The 22,715-nt window shown below is 26.0% G+C and overlaps 1 protein-coding gene across 3 annotated transcripts in view; it reads left to right on the top strand.

Moving 5' to 3' along the window:
- LOC100201536 (receptor-like tyrosine-protein kinase kin-16) overlaps positions 1–22,715 on the top strand; it is a 120,827-nt gene that overhangs the window by 15,118 nt on the left and 82,994 nt on the right. The window contains exons 1-7 of one of the 3 annotated variants that reach the window (XM_065805180.1): positions 5,190–5,326; positions 5,419–5,462; positions 11,664–11,720; positions 15,460–15,567; positions 19,250–19,312; positions 21,585–21,636; positions 22,024–22,211. In XM_065805180.1, coding sequence (XP_065661252.1) covers positions 19,253–19,312; positions 21,585–21,636; positions 22,024–22,211 — 300 coding nt within the window. In that variant the 5' untranslated portion in view covers positions 5,190–5,326; positions 5,419–5,462; positions 11,664–11,720; positions 15,460–15,567; positions 19,250–19,252. Of the gene's footprint in view, positions 1–5,189; positions 5,463–11,663; positions 11,721–15,459; positions 15,568–19,249; positions 19,313–21,584; positions 21,637–22,023; positions 22,212–22,715 lie in introns of those variants that run through there. The other 2 variants (XM_065805179.1, XM_065805178.1) reach the window with 2 other exon arrangements.

Here is a 22,715-nt window from a genome sequence, read left to right as displayed (position 1 = left end):
TATTTTCAATTTTTTTTTATGTTATTTTATAATTTTATCATCCAGTGCAAAAAACCAAATAATTAAAAAAAAACTCACTAACGCACTATTTAAATTAAATAAAATGTCACCTGTAACTGTAACCAGATGGGACGAGAGCACAAAATAAACTGAATGTAATTATAAATAAACTACATAAACAAATCCTAATTGTTTGTAAATTTTTTCTTTCTCTGTTAAAATACGAAAATTTAAGAAAAATCAATCAAGTAGGCTGTATTTTTTTTTAAGAAATGCATATTGTAATATTGTAAGAAAACAAAATTTTTTTCCATTATAAAGTTCTTAATTTTTTGCGATTTCAACTGTTTTTTTATAATATGTAAAAAAGTTAGCTTTTTTGTAGAATTTTTCTTTTTAGTTAGAAAAAAATACTACTAATAATTTATTCAGAATTTCCATAAAATTTTACCGAATTACCGGTAAATTATTTGAAAAATACCGGTAAATTTAAACATAATTTTTAATCAATTTACCGGTAAACCGGTTTACCGGTTTTGCTATTCCTATCCCTATCTCTATAATAAACTGATATCCAGAAATGCCATAATTACAAAAGTGGATAACCTAAATTGTTTAAAAATTCGTTTTAAATATAAACAATTATATGAACTTACACTAGACTAATACTGAAACTAGAAACAAAATTAACGTTGGAACGAAAATCCCAAAAAACTTCAATAACAAATATCAATATAAAAAAATATATAAATCAATAATAATTTTATTTATGCCTAATCAGATATTTATATGTACAAAATCTAGCATTCATCAATTATTTATTATCTTACATTTTATTATATGTGAATCCAATATAAGATGAACTACCATTATATTTTGTGAAACTAGAAACGTATAAAACGAAAATACAAAAAATATTACCAGTACAAGCGGTTTCTTGATGACAAGACCATCTGGTCTTCTGCAAGTTTTCCACGTACTTTTAATATTAATGATACCCTGTAGTTATACTTTTTGTATTCTACAAAATTGTGAGATTTTTATTTTTTTTTCTCACCATTATATATCTTATAAATATTGTAAATTTGTATCAGTTTTATAGAATCGAAACTTTCAGCGCTTGTATAGTCCGGGTGAGGTTCTACGTTAAAATATTTTTCCAGGGACGAAAACACGGTGACAACAAAATCTTGCAACTAACAGGGACGAAAACACGGTTGCAACAAAATCTTGCAACTAATTTTTTATTGCTCTCCAAAATAGCTAGAGCTTCAAAACTTTCAGCAGTTGTAGTCCCAATATTGCTGCGATGTTGAAAATAAAACATTTACCAGGGCCAACGACACAAGGGGCAACAAATGCCCTTCCCAGCAAACTCGCCATGCTTGGCCCACAATCGGCGTCATTACTGGCCCACCATCGGCCGACAAGCATAGTCCAATCCAAGTCTTGCTCACCGTTTAAGGCATGGTACATGCATGACAGCCGTTTTTCAAACGGCATTTAGGCGATGCTCTGCCGTTGCCTTTTTTAATGCTACTTTTGGTTCATTTTGCTTGTTTTTGATATTTGTTGCTGTTTTTATAAATACCCAATACTCAGGCCCGCCGTGAGCCTTTGCGGCGCCCAGGGTCAAAATTTCCCAAGCGCCCTACTGAAAGTGAAAGCTGATCTAATGATCCATAATTCAATACGTATAATAAGCCATTTGATAACAAATCAAAGAGGATAAAAGAAGATAGAATTTTTTAATTTTAATTAATGAACATTTGAACAGTTTATTTCTAGATAATTGCAATGGTCTTTTGACTTGGTTATACACTCATACATAAAATGATAAAGTTGACACTAGAACATGGTAGAAACAGACCAAAGACAATCATTAAACACTATTGGATGTTAAGAGCAAAAATTTGTCTAGAATACAACAGCTATTGTTGTTTCAACTTCAGAGGAAATTGATCTTTCGAGCTTTACTCATGGCGAATTTGGAAATCACTTCACCGTAGCACAACTTTTTGGCAAGATCATGCTCAATGGAAATAACCAGAAGATTCTTGGCTCATTGTAGACCTTAAAGCTGTCTTAACTAGAGCAAGCTTACTAAAAGATCTCTCGCCTTCCGCAACAGAAACAGGGATGGTGTTGAAGATGCGCAACAAAATGCAGACTGATTCGAAGAGCGGCTGAAGACCTTTCTGGTATATTCCATTCAATAACGTCATGGAAGTGAGAGATTCTTTTGGACCAAAAAGATTGGATCGCTTCAGAGCATCGAGGTGGCGGACCTTTTCAATAAGTTTCTCTTCCTCAACATCGGTCGCGTAGATTTGTGCCAAGACCTTGCATTTCTCCTCCAATTGGATAGGTGCTTCAACACTTTCTTCTGATTCTTCTTCATTTGACATAACAAGAGATTTCAATGACCACAAGAACGAAAACATATTCGTCGTTTTCTCAGCAGCTTGGAATCTATCACTGACCTGCTGAATAAGAGTATCAACAGCGGTATTGAATACGCTCACCTCAAACTCTTTTGCCTCGTCTTCATGGAAATGAGCGGTGTTCCTCACCTCTTCGTGAAAGGTCTTCCTTTTTTTCGTCCTCTTCTTCACAAATTCTGATTGAAAACCAAAAGAAGCAAGACCAGATGCTATCAAACGTGCCTCATTAAGGATGCTGGTCCAAGATGATCTCAGTCGATTTAGATCTTCAATAAGAGTCTTAATGAGTTTCATCTCGTCGTCCAAGGAGATATTTTCTGATTGGAGTGCAAGGCTCACGTAGTTGATTGATTGAAGAGTTTTATACCAAAAGGTTGTCATTACGATGAACTCGAATGAATGAACCCACTTCTCCAGAGATTTTACTTCATTCAAATGATCAGCTGTTAGATCAAAATTGCGGAGTTTTTTCAAAGATTCGAGGATTTCCCTGGATCGCTTGACTAACGGCTTCACGGCCTCGATTCGCGCACTCCATCTGGTTTGCGACGTTTGATGAAGGGACAAACCAGTGGTTTCAATCAAGACTTTCCACCGACTAGGGCTTCCACTGAAAAGATTGTAAAGTGACTGGACTCGGCCAAAGTAGTTCTTGACTTTAACCGAAGATTCAGCAGAATGAACACCAGCAAGGTTGAGACTATGAGCGCTGCATGACATATAGAGAGCTTGAGGATTTTTTTGCAGTATAATCGCCTGTACTCCTTTGTATATACCGGACATGTTCGCTCCATTGTCATATCCTTGACCTCTGCAGTTTTTGAGATCGATTCCATTTTGTTCTAAGACATCCATAATAAGCTTGGCAATGTCAGCACCTATCTTTTTTTCAAGATTCTCGACCCTCAGAAAGCGCTCCTTCACGGTCCATCTTTTGTCAGTACCAAAGTATACAAAGCGGAAAGATGTGCTGCCCACAAAGCAGGATCATTGGAAGGAATGGTAGCGATGGGTTCTTCTGTTGGCAGCACCTGAGAATAAATTTTAAAAAATTTTATTTTATTAGCTTAAAAGTTTATTAACATCATTTCTTTTAAAGAGGTAGAACTTACCAAAATATTCTCTTCATTCACAGCTACCATTCCGATTTGACATTCCGACCAGACATGTTTTAATTCTTTTTGAAACAGCATCCGCTCATAAGCAAAAAACTGTTTGAATTTCTTCTTGATTGGGTCTATCAGACTATCACATTGATATCACGTGTTTCAAAATTGTTTCAAATTTGAGAGATTTTGAAAATTAGAGAAATAAATTTAATAAAATTGTTTTAATATTTTATATCAATATCAAACTACTTGGATTTAATCTAATCTCTTTTTTTAATAAAGTAAAAAATCTCCGTTTTTAATTGAATGAAAATCTCCGTGCACTAAAGTTATTTTAAACATTTAATTCAGCGGGTTGTTAAATTAATCATTAGTATTCACTTTATTTGCGAGTTTCCGCTATATAAAAAGAATCGCTTTATTTAAAACTAATGTTTTGAAAGTAAAGCTAATTTCTTAGTTGTAAAGCATTAATTACTTTTTTTATTTAAAAAGTCCAATTATGAAGCACTTCATTACAAAGTTGAAAATTTAAACTAAAAAAAATTGACCGGCCAAAAAAAGCAATTGACCGTCTATTATATGTTTTAGCTGGTCAAATTGACCGGCTGCTTTTGATTTCTTATTTTCCACGCTGCTTCGCAGTACTTCATCTTTTTTTTAAATAAACATGGAAAAAAAATTATTTATATTCGGCTTCGTGCGCCCCTGTTGACCTGGCGCCCGGGACAAAACAACCTAGTAGACCCCCCCTCACGGCGGCCCTGCCAATACTTTAATAAACGCGAGATTTTAACTTAGAGACTTTTTGGAGACAAATGCAAGATTTTAACTTAAAGAATTTAAAGTAAAACAAGTCAGGAAGAAAAAGGTGAAGCGAGGTGATGTTTGCTTACCTAAAATAGTCGCATGGGTGATATAAAATGGAATGTGGGATATTTTAAACTATATATACACAGTCATATTAGCAATAGCAAAGAAAAATATTGCGTTGTTTATCCAATATTTCACAACTCATTGACTGATAACATTGGATAATCGTGTTGTTTCAAAAAATACCATCAATGAATTACTACATATAAAAATTATAAAAACATTTTCCAATTATCTTAAAATTATAAACACATTGTGATCTACACAAATGTAACTATAAATATTCTGTATTTCAATAAAAGATTTTATTTTATTTTGTTTTAAAATATGACAAGAAAAAGATTTTAAATGGTTTGTTATTAATAAAATCAAACATAAGAGAAAAATTTGATTTAAATCATTAGTCATCCAAAAATAATCATTTGATTTAAATCTTGATTTTAATCGGCCACCGCTGCAAATTGCGCTGATTTTTGTTGTTCAGAAGAAAATGCGGGAAATCACTGGATAAATTGCGGGAAGCGGGATATACTTTGTTTTTATTTTTGTCGTCGTCATTTTTGTCGTTGCTACTGTTTTATTTTCGCTGTTTTGTTGTTATTTTTATTGTTGTTGTTGTTGTTTTTTTTGTTGTTGTTTTTGTCGTTGCTGTTGCTGCTGCTGTTGCAGTTGTTTTTATTATTGCTGTTACTTTTATTTTTAATGTAATTGTTGCTGTTGTTGTTATTTTTATAGTTTTTTATTTTGTTTTTGTTGACAACAATATATATATATATTTTTTGTCTTTGCTGTTGTTGTTATTTTTTTTAGAACAAGTCTTTATAATAAGTCATATAATTATATCAAGAAAATCGGTCAAGAAAATCGATCGTTGATGATGGATTCATATTACTTCTTGCAGTACATTATTTTAATGTCCTTTTTTTTCAATGTTAAAAATAATCAGTTTTTAAAAAAATGTTCTTGGAACATAGATACTAATGTTTTTATAGACCAATGGATTAGAACTGGACAGCTCTATTCATATTGTATGCAGGTAAGTTTTTTTAATTAGCGTAAAATATGAAAAATTTGAAAAATATTGAAAGTGATCATTATTTTACAAAAAAATAAAAAATAAAAAAAATAAATGTAATAGTCAAACGATATTATTAAAAACTTTGTACTAATTTGAAGGAAGCAATGCATAGCATTTTAAAGTTCAAATATAGTTATTCTGTTTAAAGTTTATTGTTATAAGTACAAGTTTTATACCCTTATTATATTTTTGTGTTTTATATTAAATTATAAGTAACAAAAGTTTGTAGTAAAAAAGTTAAAAAAAAAAGTTATAAAGTCACTTGTTTTGACATTTATTAAAAATGTTTGTTTTCAACATGTTTTATTTGAATGTTATCATTTTGATTTGTCATTTAAGTAATAAGTTTTAAAATCTGCAAGTGACATAAAATAATAAACTCAAGTTTTATGTTATATTTAGTATATGCCACTTAATGTAGGAATGTGTTTAAAAGTTTTACATTGTTTGAGTATTATAATGTTGTATGTCATCAGAAAGAAGATCAATACAGTATTTATAAGGTGAAAAAAATGGAAGTTGATTAATTCTATACAAAGTTATGACAATTTAAGTACCAATTTATTTAACCGATATATGGATTTGTTGAAAAAACTGTGGTCAAAATAAAGTTGACTAAAATTGTCATAACTTCAAATGCAAATAACTTTTTCAATAGATAGGTGTAAAAGTGGGCTACAAGTATTTGCTGGGCATGTTCTGGAAAAAAACTGTAAGAAGCGAAACACTTTTCTCAGAAAAAACTTTTTTTTAAAGAAGTTAGTAATGTTAATAAGCAAAAAGTGATTATAATTTTATAGTAGACTAATAATGTGTATGAGAGGTGCAACACTAGATTTGGAGTTAGGTGTAATGTTAATGGTACAATGCACCCTAGTATCAAATATCGATTGTTTTTATATATTTTATTATCATTAGTAACATTAGTAAAATTGGCATACAATATAAAATTTTTTAATGCTATATATAGCGAACAACTTTTTTTACAAAAAATTGTTCGCTATATATAGCATTTAAAAATACAACTAGTGACTCTTGTCAACAATTATCAATCTATACAAAATGTTATAATAATAAAAGTAACATGTGAGTTTTGTGAATAATTAGCAAAGCTAGTTATTGACAAATTAGTGACGCACATTAAAATCACAACACTATGTTATACAAATTTTAACATATATAAAAGGTGTTTACATTTATTTATGAAAGGGATATATTCTGTTCATCCTCCCCCTTCCCCCTCTTGGCTTAAAAAAATTCTTAAATAAATTTATAAAAATCTTTTAAAATAAATTTTTAAATTAACTGGGTATGCGGTACTCAAATATTCAACAACTATTACTGTAATTATAAATTAGTAGCAGTACAAAATGCGCTATATCACATTATTTGACCATTTAACTACATTTAACCAGATAAACTAATTGTCAAGTGGTACTTGGACAATTAGTTATTCTGGTCATCTGTTCTGGGTAGAGGATATGCATTAAAGTAAGCAAGTTTTTTGCTATTTCATAAAAGCTTGACCAAGAATAACATCAGCACAAAAGTTATTGACAAGGTGATATCTGCATACTTTTGTGATATCTGCATTGTTACTTTACAGTAGTCCTGAATTTTTGAATGGCAATGATGCTATAGATATACTGCTAAAGCGTTTTGTATATAGAGTTTCATTCTTATTGACAATGTATTAATTTATAACCTTGTCTGAGCTTTCCGTATCTCATTTCCGTAACTCATGCTTATTTCGCACATTTATTTCACAATAGGAGTTGTGCAAGAATAAATGATCAGCCATCATATCAAATATAATTTTCTTCATTAGTTTGTCTACTGCACAAGTTAGAGAGATTAATCTATAATTACCTGAATCTGTTCAATAATGTTTTTTTTGAAATTGGTGTAATTTTTGATTGTTTCTAACCAGGCCTGATTTTAATTTGGCCTAGTCCAGCCCTCAGAATTAGGGTTGGTATTCTGCAATGCCAACCTAGCTGCTGACCTTTTTGACAAATATGTATTATTGTATGTAACTCTTCGAAAATATGTATTCAATTTGTAGACATCTTAACTAGCTTATTTTGTAAAAAAGTCAATATTAATTTTTTTTTACCTTAAAGCTTTTTGAAACATGGCTGCAACATAGCACTACATCGAATATATTGATGTCACGAAAAATTAAAGTATATACATGTTTTTTGCGCACAAATAAGATACTATCATGTAAACCTTATTTGTATGCGGTTACAAATGATGACTTTGTTTTCATAAATACCCTTTGTAGACATTTTAGTGGTTTCTTTCTTTTACTATTTTTATCTACCAGTTTTACGATACACGTGACACATCATAATATTATACTGTTATGATGTCTTATATTTATTATTAATAAGATAAGATGGAATTTCAAGTGAAAATTTTTTTTTCAATAAGTACAGTAACAGGCAGCCACAACCACAAAAGTTGCCTGCCCTCCCAGGAAATTTCCTGACGTTCCGGTGGGCTAGTCCAACCCTGGTTCAAGCCCTCCCCTTCGTGTAATAAATTTTAAAATTTTTTCAATTTTGTGGTATATATTTATAGCAAAAATATATATAGGGAAGAAAATATATATAGCAAAATAACTGATTGGTAAAATAAAATTTTAAAGTTTTAAATATATATATATACATATATATATATATATATATATATATATATATATATATATATATATAATATATATATATATATATATATATATATATATATATATATATATATATATATATATATATATATATATATATATATATGTTTTATATTCATGTACATATATTACACACAATTGTTCCATAAACGGCTCGCAAACTCAACTTATGCTAAAGTCGCTAACACTTGCAGAAGTTTGTGCGTAACGCTATACAAATGGCGGAACTAAAAAGATGCTGTAGTTTTAGAAAACAGAAATTATCAAGAAAAGGGAAAGTCATGGCAAGTCTAAAATTGAAGTTTCAAATTTTCCACTTGGATGAGACAATATGTTTCGTTTTTTTTCTTTCAATTTTGTCAATTTTTTTAAATACAATAACACAAATACAAAAATACAAAACAAAACAGTTTAAGCAAAAAAGACTAAGAATTATTAGAAAATTTTTTTTATATTATTAATAACTATAATATTACTAACTGTTGACCTAAAAGTATTTGAGGTCTGCAAAAAATTTCCAACTTTGTTTGTATGTTTTATGGTAAAAGATTTGTATCTTTTTTTGTTTTAAATTTTTTTTGCAGACCTGATGCCGACCTCTAAAAGATTAAGTTTGGCAAATTATTGCTGACCTCATTTTTCCTAATTCCTAGAGCTGTCTAGTCTCTAATTTAAATTGTGTATTCATCAATAAGCACCTCAGCATTAACAGTACCTATTTAATTAATCCATGCTGTTGTTGTGATAGGAGATTGTGCAAGAACAGATGATCAGCCATCATATAACATAAAATTTTCTTTGTATACTACAAAGGTTTGATAGAATATATAAATATCTGAAGTCAGAGAGGTATATATATATATATACATATATATATATATATATATATATATATATATATATATATATATATATATATATATATATATATATATATATATATATATATATATATAGAGAGAGAGAGAGAGAGAGAGAGAGAGAGAGAGAGAGATATACATATATATATATATATATATATATATATATATTATATATATATATATATATATATATATATATATATATATATATATATATATATTTGTATATATATAAACTGTTTAAAACAAAATAAAAACAAAAGCAAATCAATGCAATAGTTTCTTTTGATGAAAATAACATGCTAAACTTTCTTGACATAACTATTATTAACAATAAAACTGGTACATTTAATTTTAAAGTTTACTGTAAAGATGCCATAACTAACATCGAAATAATACCTAACTCATGCTATGATCCAAAAATTGTAAACAGAGTTTTCAAAGGATTTGTTCATAGGGCATTATATTTATGCTTTGATCACAATATTGAGCAAAAGTTATTATTTCTAATTGATGTTTTTGTAGAAAATGGTTTTAAAAAAACAAGCCTGGAAAATATTATATAAACCACTAAAGAAAATTTACATAATAAAAAACAAAACATTGAAACTCAACATTCATCAATTTCATCAAAAAATGTTATATCTTTACCATGGATTACAGTAAGTTAAAAAAAGTTTTCAAAAAAGCAGGTTACTCATCAGTCTTTAAATCACCAAAAAATTTACAACACATACTTACTACAAAAAATAAACCTTCTCTTCTTATAAACTTATACCCAGGTGTGTACAAACTTGAATGCTCCTGCAAAAAATGTTATATCGGTGAAGCAAAATTATCTGGCATTTACCAACCAAAATCTTATCTGGCATTTACCAACATCAGAAAAATACATACAAAGGAAAATGGGGTTATTCAGCAATAGCGGAGCATTTGAAAAATTGTCATGGTAATTTTACATGGAACAATAAAAATACTTTAAAAATAGAGGCCAACAATTTTAACAGAAAAATGAGGGAAGTCCTTGAAATACAACGCCATGAATTTGCACCTTTAGACAGGAATGTGCACCTTTAGACGGCGGTCTGAATCAGAATGAGGGAGGTTGCTTCACAACTTCGTTTTGGAAACCTATGTTTCAATATTCGAATCAAAAGAAACTATTGCATTGATTTGTTTTTGTTTTTAATTTTTATTGATGTTTTTTAATATATATACTATACTTGACAACAAGAGTATCTATACTCCCTTGAAATATTGTATAAAAATTAACTTAAAAAATAAAGAGTTACATCCATAATAGAAGTTTTTATTTAATAAAAACAACTTTTATTTTGTTTTTAGTTCTTTTTATTTTAATTTCTTCAAGTTTATATGTTATTTTTATTAGTAAATAAATTTAACAAACTAAAATTCACTATTTTATATCAATAGATAATAGTTTATAATCATTAGTTCATTGCATATTAATTATCATTAATTTGGACGAACTTTTGCAAAATGCGTAAAAAATTGTATTAAAAAAATAAAAATTAATTAAATGCAATAAGCATCTTTGATATATCTTATAGCTTAGTAAATAGAATAAAAAATTATTAGAAAAAAACTCCCTTATTTGGCTTATATCTCTTAAATTAGACGTTTGTTAATAAATAAAGATACAAATGTCAATGTTCATTAAAGATTTAAGATTTTAAATTTTTTCCAGTCTTCAAAATAATTTTTTAAAAAACAACCATAAACTTTACATTTTATAGTAAAATTTAAAGACAACCAAGCTAGAGTATATAAATATATAATCAGTATAAACTAATCATTTATTAATTTAGGTTTAAAAATAACAATTAACAGAATAAAGATTCTGTTAATTGTTATTTTTAAACTTAAATTAATAAATGATTAGTTTATACTGGTTATATATATTTATATACTCTAGCTAACAGAAGAAAACCATAAATTTATGAAGTCTTTAGTTTAAAGTTTATAAACCATAAATTTATGAAGTCTTTAGTTTAAAGTTTATAAACCATAAATTTATAAAGTCTTTAGTTTAGAGTTATTAAAACATAAATTTATAAAATCTTTAGAGTTTATAAACCATAAATTTATAAAGTTTTAGTTTAGAGTTTATAAAACATAGATTTAAATTTATAAAGTTTTAGTTTAGAGTTTATAAAACATAGATTTATAAAGTCTTTAGTTTAGAGCTTATAAAATTCAACAGCAATAGTTCAAATAGTTTTTTCAGATTTAAAGTATCCAAAAAGTTCTTTACCAAAATTAACCCCCTCCATTTTTATTGGAGAGAGATTAAAAAATACAAAATCTGCAATCTGTTAGATTTACAATCTGTGGTATTTCTGTGGTAGATGGTAGATCTGTGGTAATCTATAGTAGATTGTAGAAAATGCGGTAGATTGAAGAGTTTGTGGTAGATTGAAGAATATGTTGTTGATTGCAGGTTTACCCCTATCTAAAATATTTTTATAATTATAAATGATAGTATAATTTTTACTTAGTGTTTTCAAATTTTATTTAGTGTTTTTATAAGATCTTGGTTATAATTTTTATTATTGCTATTTGCTTTTTTTTACTTTTTTTTAGGGAATTGATAAAGAAAATAAAGTTGATTTGAAATGTACAAACATCAACTGTAGACAGGTTTTTATTATTACTGCTTAATTGTATAAATTAAAATCTTGTATATCATTTATATCATATTGCATTTTATATCTTTTATATCATATCATGATATAAAAGATATAAAACCTTTCTCAACACTATAACTTTGTAACATGAACCTTGATGAACAAGACTACTGCGCTGAGAAACAAGTTAAGCGCGGTACTACCAGGGACGTGGTGGGGGTTGAATTCGGAAGTTCTCGCTTATGAGGTAAGCACTCTACTACTACACCACTACCGCATTACTCTGAGTACTTTACCACTACACCACTACCACATTTTTAATTTGTCATTGAATATATTTTTGAATAAATTAATTAAAAATCTGTAAATTTTTGAAGTATAATTTTGTTTTTGAGTTGTTTTAAACTTAACTAAATAATCTTGTTGTAAATTTAAATTTTTTTTTAAACGAAAAATCAAATTAAATTATAAGCTTTGTCAAAAGTGCTAAATTGCCTCTACTGTTCTAAACTTGCCTCAACTGTGTCACATATTTTGAATGTTTTTAAGGTTTCTTGTTTTAAATTATTCTAAGAGAAACTAATGCAAGTAAACACTTTTTTTATTTATTTGCATAATTAAAAAAAAAAATTGATTTTTTTTTATCCAAGAAAAAAAAAATTAGTCTAACTTCTATTTATTTTTTATTTGCAAAAAAAACAACAACTTATATTTCATTTTTATTTTTTTCAGCTATTAAAGAAATACTTTTAAAGAACTTTTGACATTAATTTAATCTGAAAGAGTTTGAGAATGCATGTTAAAAAGAAAGGAAATGCTCGAAAAAAAAATGTTTTAAGAAAGAAAAAAAACAACACTTGCCAATTGATCAAACAGCTATATTAATAATGAATGTCTAGATTTAAATGTTTACCAGTTATTGAGTTACCTCTTACATAGAATTTATGTGCATTTAAAAAAATATGTTTGTGCAATTAAATATTATGTGCAATTAAAAAAATATAGCCCTTTTTATTAACCATTTGAAAAATATTTTGATATAAATAACTCAATGCTTGTAATTACTCAATAATAATTTTCTAATAACTAATGATTTACTTGAACAAAGGCAAAACACGCCCTACAATTACTCATGTTTTGGATGGAAAATGTTCTGTTCAATAGAATTAATTCTATTTTGAATATTAATTTATTTTTTTATTAGAATTTAATTTTATCAAATGTTATTGAGTATTAAATTTTGAATAAGTAAACATTAAGAACCAGACCCCTAATTTACTAAACTTTTAAACTTTTATTTCTTTAAGTGAATCTAACAAATTACTTTATTTGCTATCATCTAAAATCAGGAAAAAAAATTTTTCAACAAAATAAACTAAAATGTTTTGTTACTGTTAAGAAAAACTGTGTTTAAAAAAAGTTGTTAATATTGAATCTTAATAAATATTATGTTGCATTTAAAAACAACTATTTCCTTATATCATGGTCAGTTTGTTTAGAGCATTAGTTAATAGAATGAGTTAAAAGAAGATTTAAGCAATGGCAAAGTAACAATTATGCAACACTACTGTTACAATGATTCCCACTAGACGAGTTTAATGATTTTTTGTGCTGCATTGACTAGCTTACTACACACACACACACACACACATATATATGTATATATATATATATATATATATATATATATATATATATATATATATATATATATATATATATATATATATATATATATATATATATATATATATATATATATATATAGTATATATATATACATATATATATATATGTATATATATATATACATATATATATATATTATATATATATATATATATAATATATATATATATATATATATATATATATATATATATATATATATATATATATATATTATATATATATATATATATATATATATATATATATATATTATATATATATATATATATACAGTGGTGGCCAAAAATTAAAGACCACTCATTTTTTTTCAAATGTATTTTTAACCTTAGTATAATTTTATTTTGGAAAAAGGTATCAAAAAAAGAAAAACATTTTTAGTAAGAATTTTTATTGTATTTTATATTTATTATAAAAGAATTTATAATTTTTTTACAAAATAATGTTAAAAAATTAAAAAACTGACTAGTATAAAATATAAATGGGAAAAAAAATTGGACAAAATTTTAAGACCAGTTTCAAAAATATTTCAAAAAGCAATAAAAAAATAATTTAGAAACGTGTTGTTCCTCCATTTGTTTTCAAGCACTCTTGTACTCGTTCTGGCATTGAATTCATTAAAGTTTTGATTACTTCATCAGGCACATTTTTCAAATGATGAGAGATAGAAGATTTCAAATCTTCCAAATTGTAAAGTTGTTCTTTACCAAGCTTGTGATCAAGCCACGACCATAAATTCTCTATTGGATTCAAGTCTGGACTATTGGCAGGCCATGGAAGCACTTGAATTTTATTAGAATTGAACAAATCGCTAACAACATGTGCTTTATGACACGGCGCATTATCTTGCTGGAAAATAAACCCATCTTGCAACTGCCATAAATCAATGCTAGGAATAAGCAAGTTTTCCAAAATTTCGATGTACCTTTCTTTGTTAAGTCTACCATCGAATAAATGAAAAACGCCAACTCCACAGGCACTCATACAGGCTCAAATGCTTATTGAACCACTGCCTTGTTTTGTTCATTTCAAAATGCATGATTCATCGAACCGTTCACTTGGACGTCTACAGAACATTACGCGACCTTTTCTGTTGTCTACCTCAACGTTCATTTCATCACTAAAGACCACATGGCTCCACTGATCTGTTGACCAATTTTTATGTAGTTTGCACCACTCTTTCTTGGCAAATTTTTGTTTTTATTTAAGCGTGGTTTTTTTGCAGCAGCACACCATAAATAATTTAAATTGTGGAGGACCCTTTGCACAGTTCTAGGGCTTGCTTTCAGACCATTTGACAGTGTCCATTTCGTAGGCAAGTCTGTAGATGATGCTTGTCTGTTTTCTTTCATTAATCTCACTAACGAGCGAACATCACGGTCATTTGAAATTTTATTGCGTCCAGTCCTATGACAATCATTAATTGACTCTTTGTATCGTTGAATTATGTTAATAATGCAAGAGTGAGACCTTCCGAGTTTTTCTGCTATTTGTCTGATGCTATAGCCTTCTTCTTTTAATACAAGAGCCACGTATCTGTCTTTTTTTTCAATCTTTGCACGCATTTTTGCAATATTTTTATATCCTTATTGCAATTCAAAAAATAAATGTTTATTTGATATCGAAACTCAGGTTTCGACATTTTATTTTATAGCCAACGTAATAACCAATTGAGACTGTTAAAAAAAATAATAGATTATTATTTTTAATAAGTGCAAATTAAAGATTTGAAAGTGGTTGCTAAATTTTGTCCAATTTATTTAAAGAAGATTTATAAGTACTCATCAGTTTTTTAATAAGTTAAACACTATTTAATTAGAATTAGATTAAAAAAATTATACCACTTTAATCCGTATGTTTTAATTAACATTTTAATTAAGATATTAAAAAAAAGAATTTAATATGTCAATTAGAATCTTCTTAATTTTAATTTAAAGATTAAGAAACCAAGTAAAAAATGAGTTGTCTTTAATTTTTGGCCACCGCTGTATACACACACATTTTGCAAAACCATGAAGTAAACAATAAAAAAAATCTTAACTAAAACAAATGTCTAAATTTAGGAGACTTTACTGAAAGTTATCAATATGTTGCCATCATGAGTTTCAAAGTTACTGAGCAAAGATACTGGAGATATTTTAATATACTGGAGATACTTTATTATACTGGAGGTACAAAGATACTTCAAAGCACTGAGTGAAGTTCACATGTGTGAAGTTTAATTTGATGGCTGTGAAGCACAATTTATAAACCTATATATATATATATATATATATATACATATATATATATATATATATATATATATATATATATATATATATATATATATATATATATATATATATATATATATATATATATATATATATATATATATATATATATATATATATATATATATATATGTATATATATATATATATATATATATATATATATATATATATATATATATATATATATATATATATATATATATATATATATGTATTAGGGTGGCTTTTAAAGCAACATTTTTGAAAAAAACCTGTTTCTACCCCTTTACTTTGTTCTATATAATACTAAAACACTAGGTTTAAAATTTTTTTGAACAAAAGATTATTTTAGGGGTAGCTCTTAAAACCCTTAAAAATTTGACTGGTCCATAAAATTTTGAAAATAAAAGTTCTTCTAAAGTATGTCAACCTGGTACTCAAAAGAAGCGAAATTATATAAAAACTTCAAAAACAGTAATCACTTTACAAAAAAAGCATGTTTAAAAAAACTATTTTTTTAAAACTTAAAAATAATGACTTTTTTTATTTTCAGCTTAAAAACAATAGTTTTTATGCATTTATTTAAGAAAAAAGTTATTTTTTTGTAAATTGATTATTATTTTTAAAGTTTTTATTAAAGGTTTTTTTGTGTTATTTTTTAACTTATTGTTAATAGTATCATGATTTTATATAATTAAATATTTTTATTATTATTTGCTTTAAAAATAGTTACTATACTTAGTTATAAATAAATACAATATCTTGATGTTTATTTCAATAAATATTTCAGGCCTTGTTACAAGATTTCGCTGCGTAGCGAAAACGCGTAACGGATTTCTAAGTAACTCAACTCAGCAAATATGTTTTGCATCGTTAGAAGTTATATTGCGTCACTCCCGTCTTTTCAAGTACCGCATTGTAATTAAAGTTATTTTATTAACGAGTTAAAAATCATACAAACAGTTTGTTTTTTTCTCACTATAACAAAAGTTACAAATATAATCTGAGTTCTTATTTAAAAAATCATTTTTATTGTTTTTTTCAAATATGAACTAAATTTTATTTTGAAAAGATTTTTTTTTTCATGAAACGTAAAATAATGTTTGTTTATTTTCTTATCATTTTACAGTTGGTTTTTGGTTATTTTATTAACTGTTAATAAATTTTTTCTTATTTAATTTGTGAACTCATTTTAATAATGTTTTTAAACAAGAAAGAGATTTTTGTTGTTGTTTATCAGTTACCGATAACATATTCCTGATCATAATTTATTTTCATAAATTAAACAAACGTCATTAAAACTTTACATTATTGAATTAACAATAAACAAAATATCTTATTAATCAAATATTTACATCAAAATAAATCGTGCATTTTTTAAACTATTATGACTAAAAATAAATGTTATATTTAAAAAAAATTTATATATTTAATTCTTTAAGATAAAACTTAAAACACTTAATTTTTTCCAACTAATTTTTAACAACAACAAAAATGTAAAATAGATTACTTTTAAGATATGTTTTTAAAAAATGTTTTTTACAACTTTAAAATATTGTATGTATATATTTTTAATTAATTTAAAAATAATCAAGTAAAATCAAAGTAAATATGCAAATACTAAATAAAATTTTCAAAAATTTTGAATGCGTTTGAAAAATGTTCAATATGTTCATTTTATCTTCCTTAAGAAAAACAAACTTTTTACTTTTATTAAAACTCCATCACAGATTTTTATGAATTTTTTATTTTATACACTTTTATTCTTTCAATAAATTTCAATAAATAAATTTTATATATATTTTTTATTTTTTATTTTTATATATTTTAATTAAGTTCTTTTTTTTGCAAGAGTAAATTATTTAGTAAGAAAAAAATGAAATGCCCCATAGAGTCTCTGAAATGCTAAAACAAAGGCAATTGCTTTTTATACACCCAAGTAGTTAGATTCTTAAATGATATTGCTCTGTTAGTTAAATTGCTAACTGCATATATAAAATGCATTTGTGGATTTTATAAGCCTGCTAATATGCAGGAGAATTTCCAGTTTGTGTAATTAGATTATAAAAACTGGAATAATTAGAGAAACAGATATCCTATTAATGGATATCCATATAATTAGATATTCAAAAAAATCATGAAATTTTAACTATACGATTAATAGTGTATCAGGTTTTATCAAATCAGACTTAACATGAGACAAATCAGACTGGATATCTGGTTTTGCTCACTCCTACCCCACATGCTACAGGAAGAATTCACATAAATAAAAGCATTTTTGATCAATACCAGTACAATGGGATTTTTGTTCATCATGCAAAGCCAATTTCTATGGAATTATTTCCAGGTAGTAACATCCTGTTTCAGAAAGATAGCAAACATAACAAAGCATGTTGAAAAAAAAAGCTAACCTTGTACTGATAGTCTAGTAAATCACTCAAAGATAAAATTAAAAAAAGACTGTTTAATGATGAAGCATGTCTTTTCAATTGGGCTAAAGAAGCATGGAATACTTTAGAACCATTGTTGTTAAAAAAGCTTGTTCATAGTATGCCTCAGATAATCAAAGAATCATAGCACCTTTTACAGTCTTAGCTGAAAAAGTTATGCTATCACTAAGTACTAATTTAGGAATAGAAAGTTGAGACAATCATAACATTTATTTTTCACCACTTCTGAATAAAACAACATTGTCAGACTTAATGCAGCGAACGATGTGGTAGAAAAAAAAATCATTTGATGTGTGTTTTTTAGCACATAGTGATGTTATTATATGCTGAGTTTCATAGTTTTTGCTTAACGTTTTAAAAGCATTTTTATGTTTTTTTTGTTGTGACAGTCGTAACCCTGACAGTTATAACGAAAATTCTAATATTAAAAAACAACAAATAAAACAACCCAATGATGTAACAAAAAATGTATAAATGATTATTTAAAACCATGGTTTTAAATAATCATTTATACTATAAATGATTATTTAAAACCACCACTATAGTATTATCAAAGTTCTCAGTTATGATTTTACAATACATTTTTTAACCCTACACAACAGGGCTATAAATAAACCTCAAACATGTTTATACAACATTTAAAACATGTTTTTACAACTTTAAGACCAGGTTACGTTATGATAAGATTATTTTATTTAATAACTTTTTTGCTTAAAAGTATTTTTAAATTTAAAAAAAAAGATTTTTGGATTTAAGTTTTTTTTTTTCCTCATTCTCGCAGAGTTGCTCACATATATATATATATATATATATATATATATATATATATATATATATATATATATATATATATATATATATATATATATATATATATATATATATATATATATATATATATATATATATATATATATATATATATATATATATATATATATATATATATATATATATATATGTATATATATATATATATATATATATATATACACACATACATGCATACATATGTATATATACATATATATATATATATATATATATATATATATATATATATATATATATATATATATAATTAAATATATATATATATAAATAAATATATATACACACAAATATGCATCTAATTTTTTTTTTAGTGTATGACAGTCTGCAACCAACCTTTGCCATTCAATGTATCAGTTTGCCAGTCATTATGCAATGTAAATATTTTTAGTTGTAATTTTTAAAATTTAATTTGACTAGCTGATAAGGATTCAAATTTTTGTTTTTTTGTTTAACAAACTTCCAGCAAACTAGGTTTATTAGGAGTGCAACAATGCATTGGCATTGGCTCGCTGATGTATCAACCATTTGGCCAATGCATTGGCACTGGCCTTGGTAACCATCAGTCAATCACTGTTTTGAGAATGTCTTTTTTTTATTTTTGTGTTTCTTTTAGTGCTAGCAAGCTAAGTGGTACTAGAGCACAGCCATTCGGAATGATAAACATTAATGTCGCCAAAAACAAAAATATTGCATAAAAGAATGGCGGTTTAATAAAAATGGTTTAAGCAACTTAGAAATTAAACTTAAGTAACTTAAAAATAAGATTGAGAAAAGTTCAATTTTTGGTAGAAGAAGTATTAATAAGTAGAAAGAACAACGAAAGAAGAAGTATCATTAAGAAAAAGAAAAACAAAAGTACATCAAAGAATGACTCACTAAGCATGTGAATATTTGAGGATTAGTGAGTCAACACTAAAACCTAAGATAAAATACCAAAATATTACTTACAAAGAGCTTACAAAGTGAATTTGAAAAAAAATAGAATTTGACAGATTAAATATAATTTAAGTCCTTATTTTAATTTCCACCCAAGTGGAAATTAAAATATGGACAGTTACAATTCAGTGGTGAAAAGTTTTTACATTTATTGCTGCTATTGTTCTGATTCTAATTATATTAACTTTGACCCAAAAAATTGATAGTACTTGGCACCCTAAGTAATAAGCTATAAAGTTGATCATTCCTGTCATAGCATCTAACAAAATAAAAAAGCAAAATAAAATTTATAGTTCCATTTTAAAGTAAATTCTTTTGAGGTTTTAAAAAAATTTATGATTTTTATTATTGCAATAGCATAGCCAAAATCTATAGAATCTATAGAATGATTACGCAGTTTACAATTTAAGTAAGTTTTAATTAACAATTAATGTTAATGATAAAACATATATTTACATATAATTATTATATTACATATATATACATGTATATTACGTAAATATACACATTATAAATTATTGCTTCAACTTGCAAGAAGAAAGTTTATTCATTGGTGTGAAAAAAATGTGATTGATTTATTGTTGTGCAAGAAAACTAGAAACTAATTGGGCATAGAATCATGTATGAAATTATTTGAATTTTTAAAACGTATGATGGAATTTCAGATGCTGCTGTGTGGATACTAAGAACAAAAGTAATTGCTGAAATGCAGAACAAAAAGCTAGAACTACTCTGTCATTTCAGATTTTTACCCACTTTATATTCTTCATTCTACATTCTACATTATGATCTTTGTTCTACATTCAACAATCTTTGTTCTATTTCTGCAATATTTGCTCTACGTTCTACGATAAATGTTCTATTTTTGCGATATTTGGTTTATGTTCTATGTTTTACAACCTTTGTTTTACGTTCTTTGGCTTGTTCTTCTCTTTAGCCCAGTTAGTTTACCTTAGTTAGTTTACCCCAGTTAGTTTGTAGTTTTTTTGCATAAACAAAACAATAAAGATGTTTTTATTTTCTTAACTCAATGAAAACCTTATGTAATACCTTACGTAATACCTTATGTAATACCTTATGTAATGAGTCTCTTGCAAATTCTAATGACAATTTATATTAATTTATAAATCTCAAAAAATGCCATTAAAACTTGCATAAACATTAACAAATACATTAAAGCTTACAAACTTATTAACAGTAATTATCGATTAAAAGCCCACTTAAATTACTAACTACTTGATATCAAAAAATATTCAAGTAATCATGATCATAAAGTAAATTTGTTTTGTAGTTTTAAAAGAAAATATAAATTATGATTTGATCATAAAATTGAAAACCACAAAAGAAAAAGTTTTAAATTAAGTGTGTCATTTAAAGTTTCAAAATTTGTACAAGAATAAACTATTTTTATAAATGCAAATTTTTGTAATACAATGATAACATTGATAATAATCAAAGCTAATAAACAAGCTTTAACATTTAAGCAAACTTCAGTTTTATAATTTCAACTGATAAACTTCTTGTGATAAGAAAATTGAAGAGTAATTTTTATTTATTATGTTTTTAGAAACAAGAATCTAAAATTATTCAAACAATAATGCAATGTTTGATAGAAAAAATTAGATTTAAAATTATTGTGTTATAATTATTTGTAATATTACAAATAAATATAACACATAACAAAACTTGTTTTATTTTGTGATGTTTTAGGCTTCACAAGCATGTATTTTGGGCTGTCAGTTTTACTCGAAATTGGTTGCTAGTAAGTTTTTAAAAAAAATATTGTAACAAAGTTTTGAAAATAATTTTAGGGTTCAAATTAATGTAATGAGACAATAGTTTTCCGTCTATAATAGGTTTAAAGTCAGGATCATTCTTACTAATTTTTTATAATTTCAGAAAACTTATTTTAAAAACTATACTTTTACGAAGTCTTTTGGTAAACAGTTTAGGAGTTACTTTTATGAAGGATTATGGTAAACATTAGCTTATGAGTTACTTTTATGAAGGTTAATCCAATGTAAACCTCTGAATACTTGCTGTTTAATATATTTTGCTGTAGATAAAAATACTTATCATTATAGTAATTATATATTTATATGTTTGTACTAATGTAATAAATATTGTATTATAAATCTTTCTTTTTTAGATGATGAAAATGGTTCAAATTTACCTAGTAGTTCTGCTGCTTTTATATCAGTTATTGACAATTATTTTTTGAGCTCCACTTTTAAATGGCCTGTCATTATGTCAAATAACAGTCTCTTATTAAGCATATACTTGGTAACTATTACAAATCAAAATGGCATTTTTCAAAAAGAAACAGTGTTAGGTTTAGTAAGTTTCTTATTGAATATGTTGAGATCATTCAAGTCTTACTTTTTTTTCTTTGCTGTTATTTTTTATAAGACAAAAGGCTGTCATGAAATATGTTGATTTAGTCTTTTTTTCTGATTTTTATTTCTAATTAAAGTAAGTTTAAATTTAATTTAATTAATCAGAAATAATTGGTGATTTTGATAAGGTGATTGATTTATATTTTGGACTTTTCCTTCAAGTATTTTAATTAGTTTTATCAAATTTAAAAGTTTTTTTTTGTAAATTTTTGTTGTTGCTATTTTTAAAGCATATCAAAACCTCACTTTCACTTTTATTTTTTTATCAAAACCTCACTTTCACTTTTATTTTTTTATCAAAACCTCACTTTCACTTTTATTTTTTTTGTTACTTTTCATAACTTTTAATCTTTACTTTTCGCGATTATTTTTTCATTATGTTGTATATTTCTCTATGTTGTATATTTCTCTATGTTGTATATTTCTCTATGTTGTATATTTCTCT

This window comes from Hydra vulgaris, chromosome 09 (assembly GCF_038396675.1).
Source record: "Hydra vulgaris chromosome 09, alternate assembly HydraT2T_AEP".
Classification (NCBI taxonomy): Eukaryota; Metazoa; Cnidaria; class Hydrozoa; order Anthoathecata; family Hydridae; genus Hydra; species Hydra vulgaris.
Note: the sequence above shows the minus strand (reverse complement) of the source record. Positions and strands in the feature narration are given on the sequence as shown.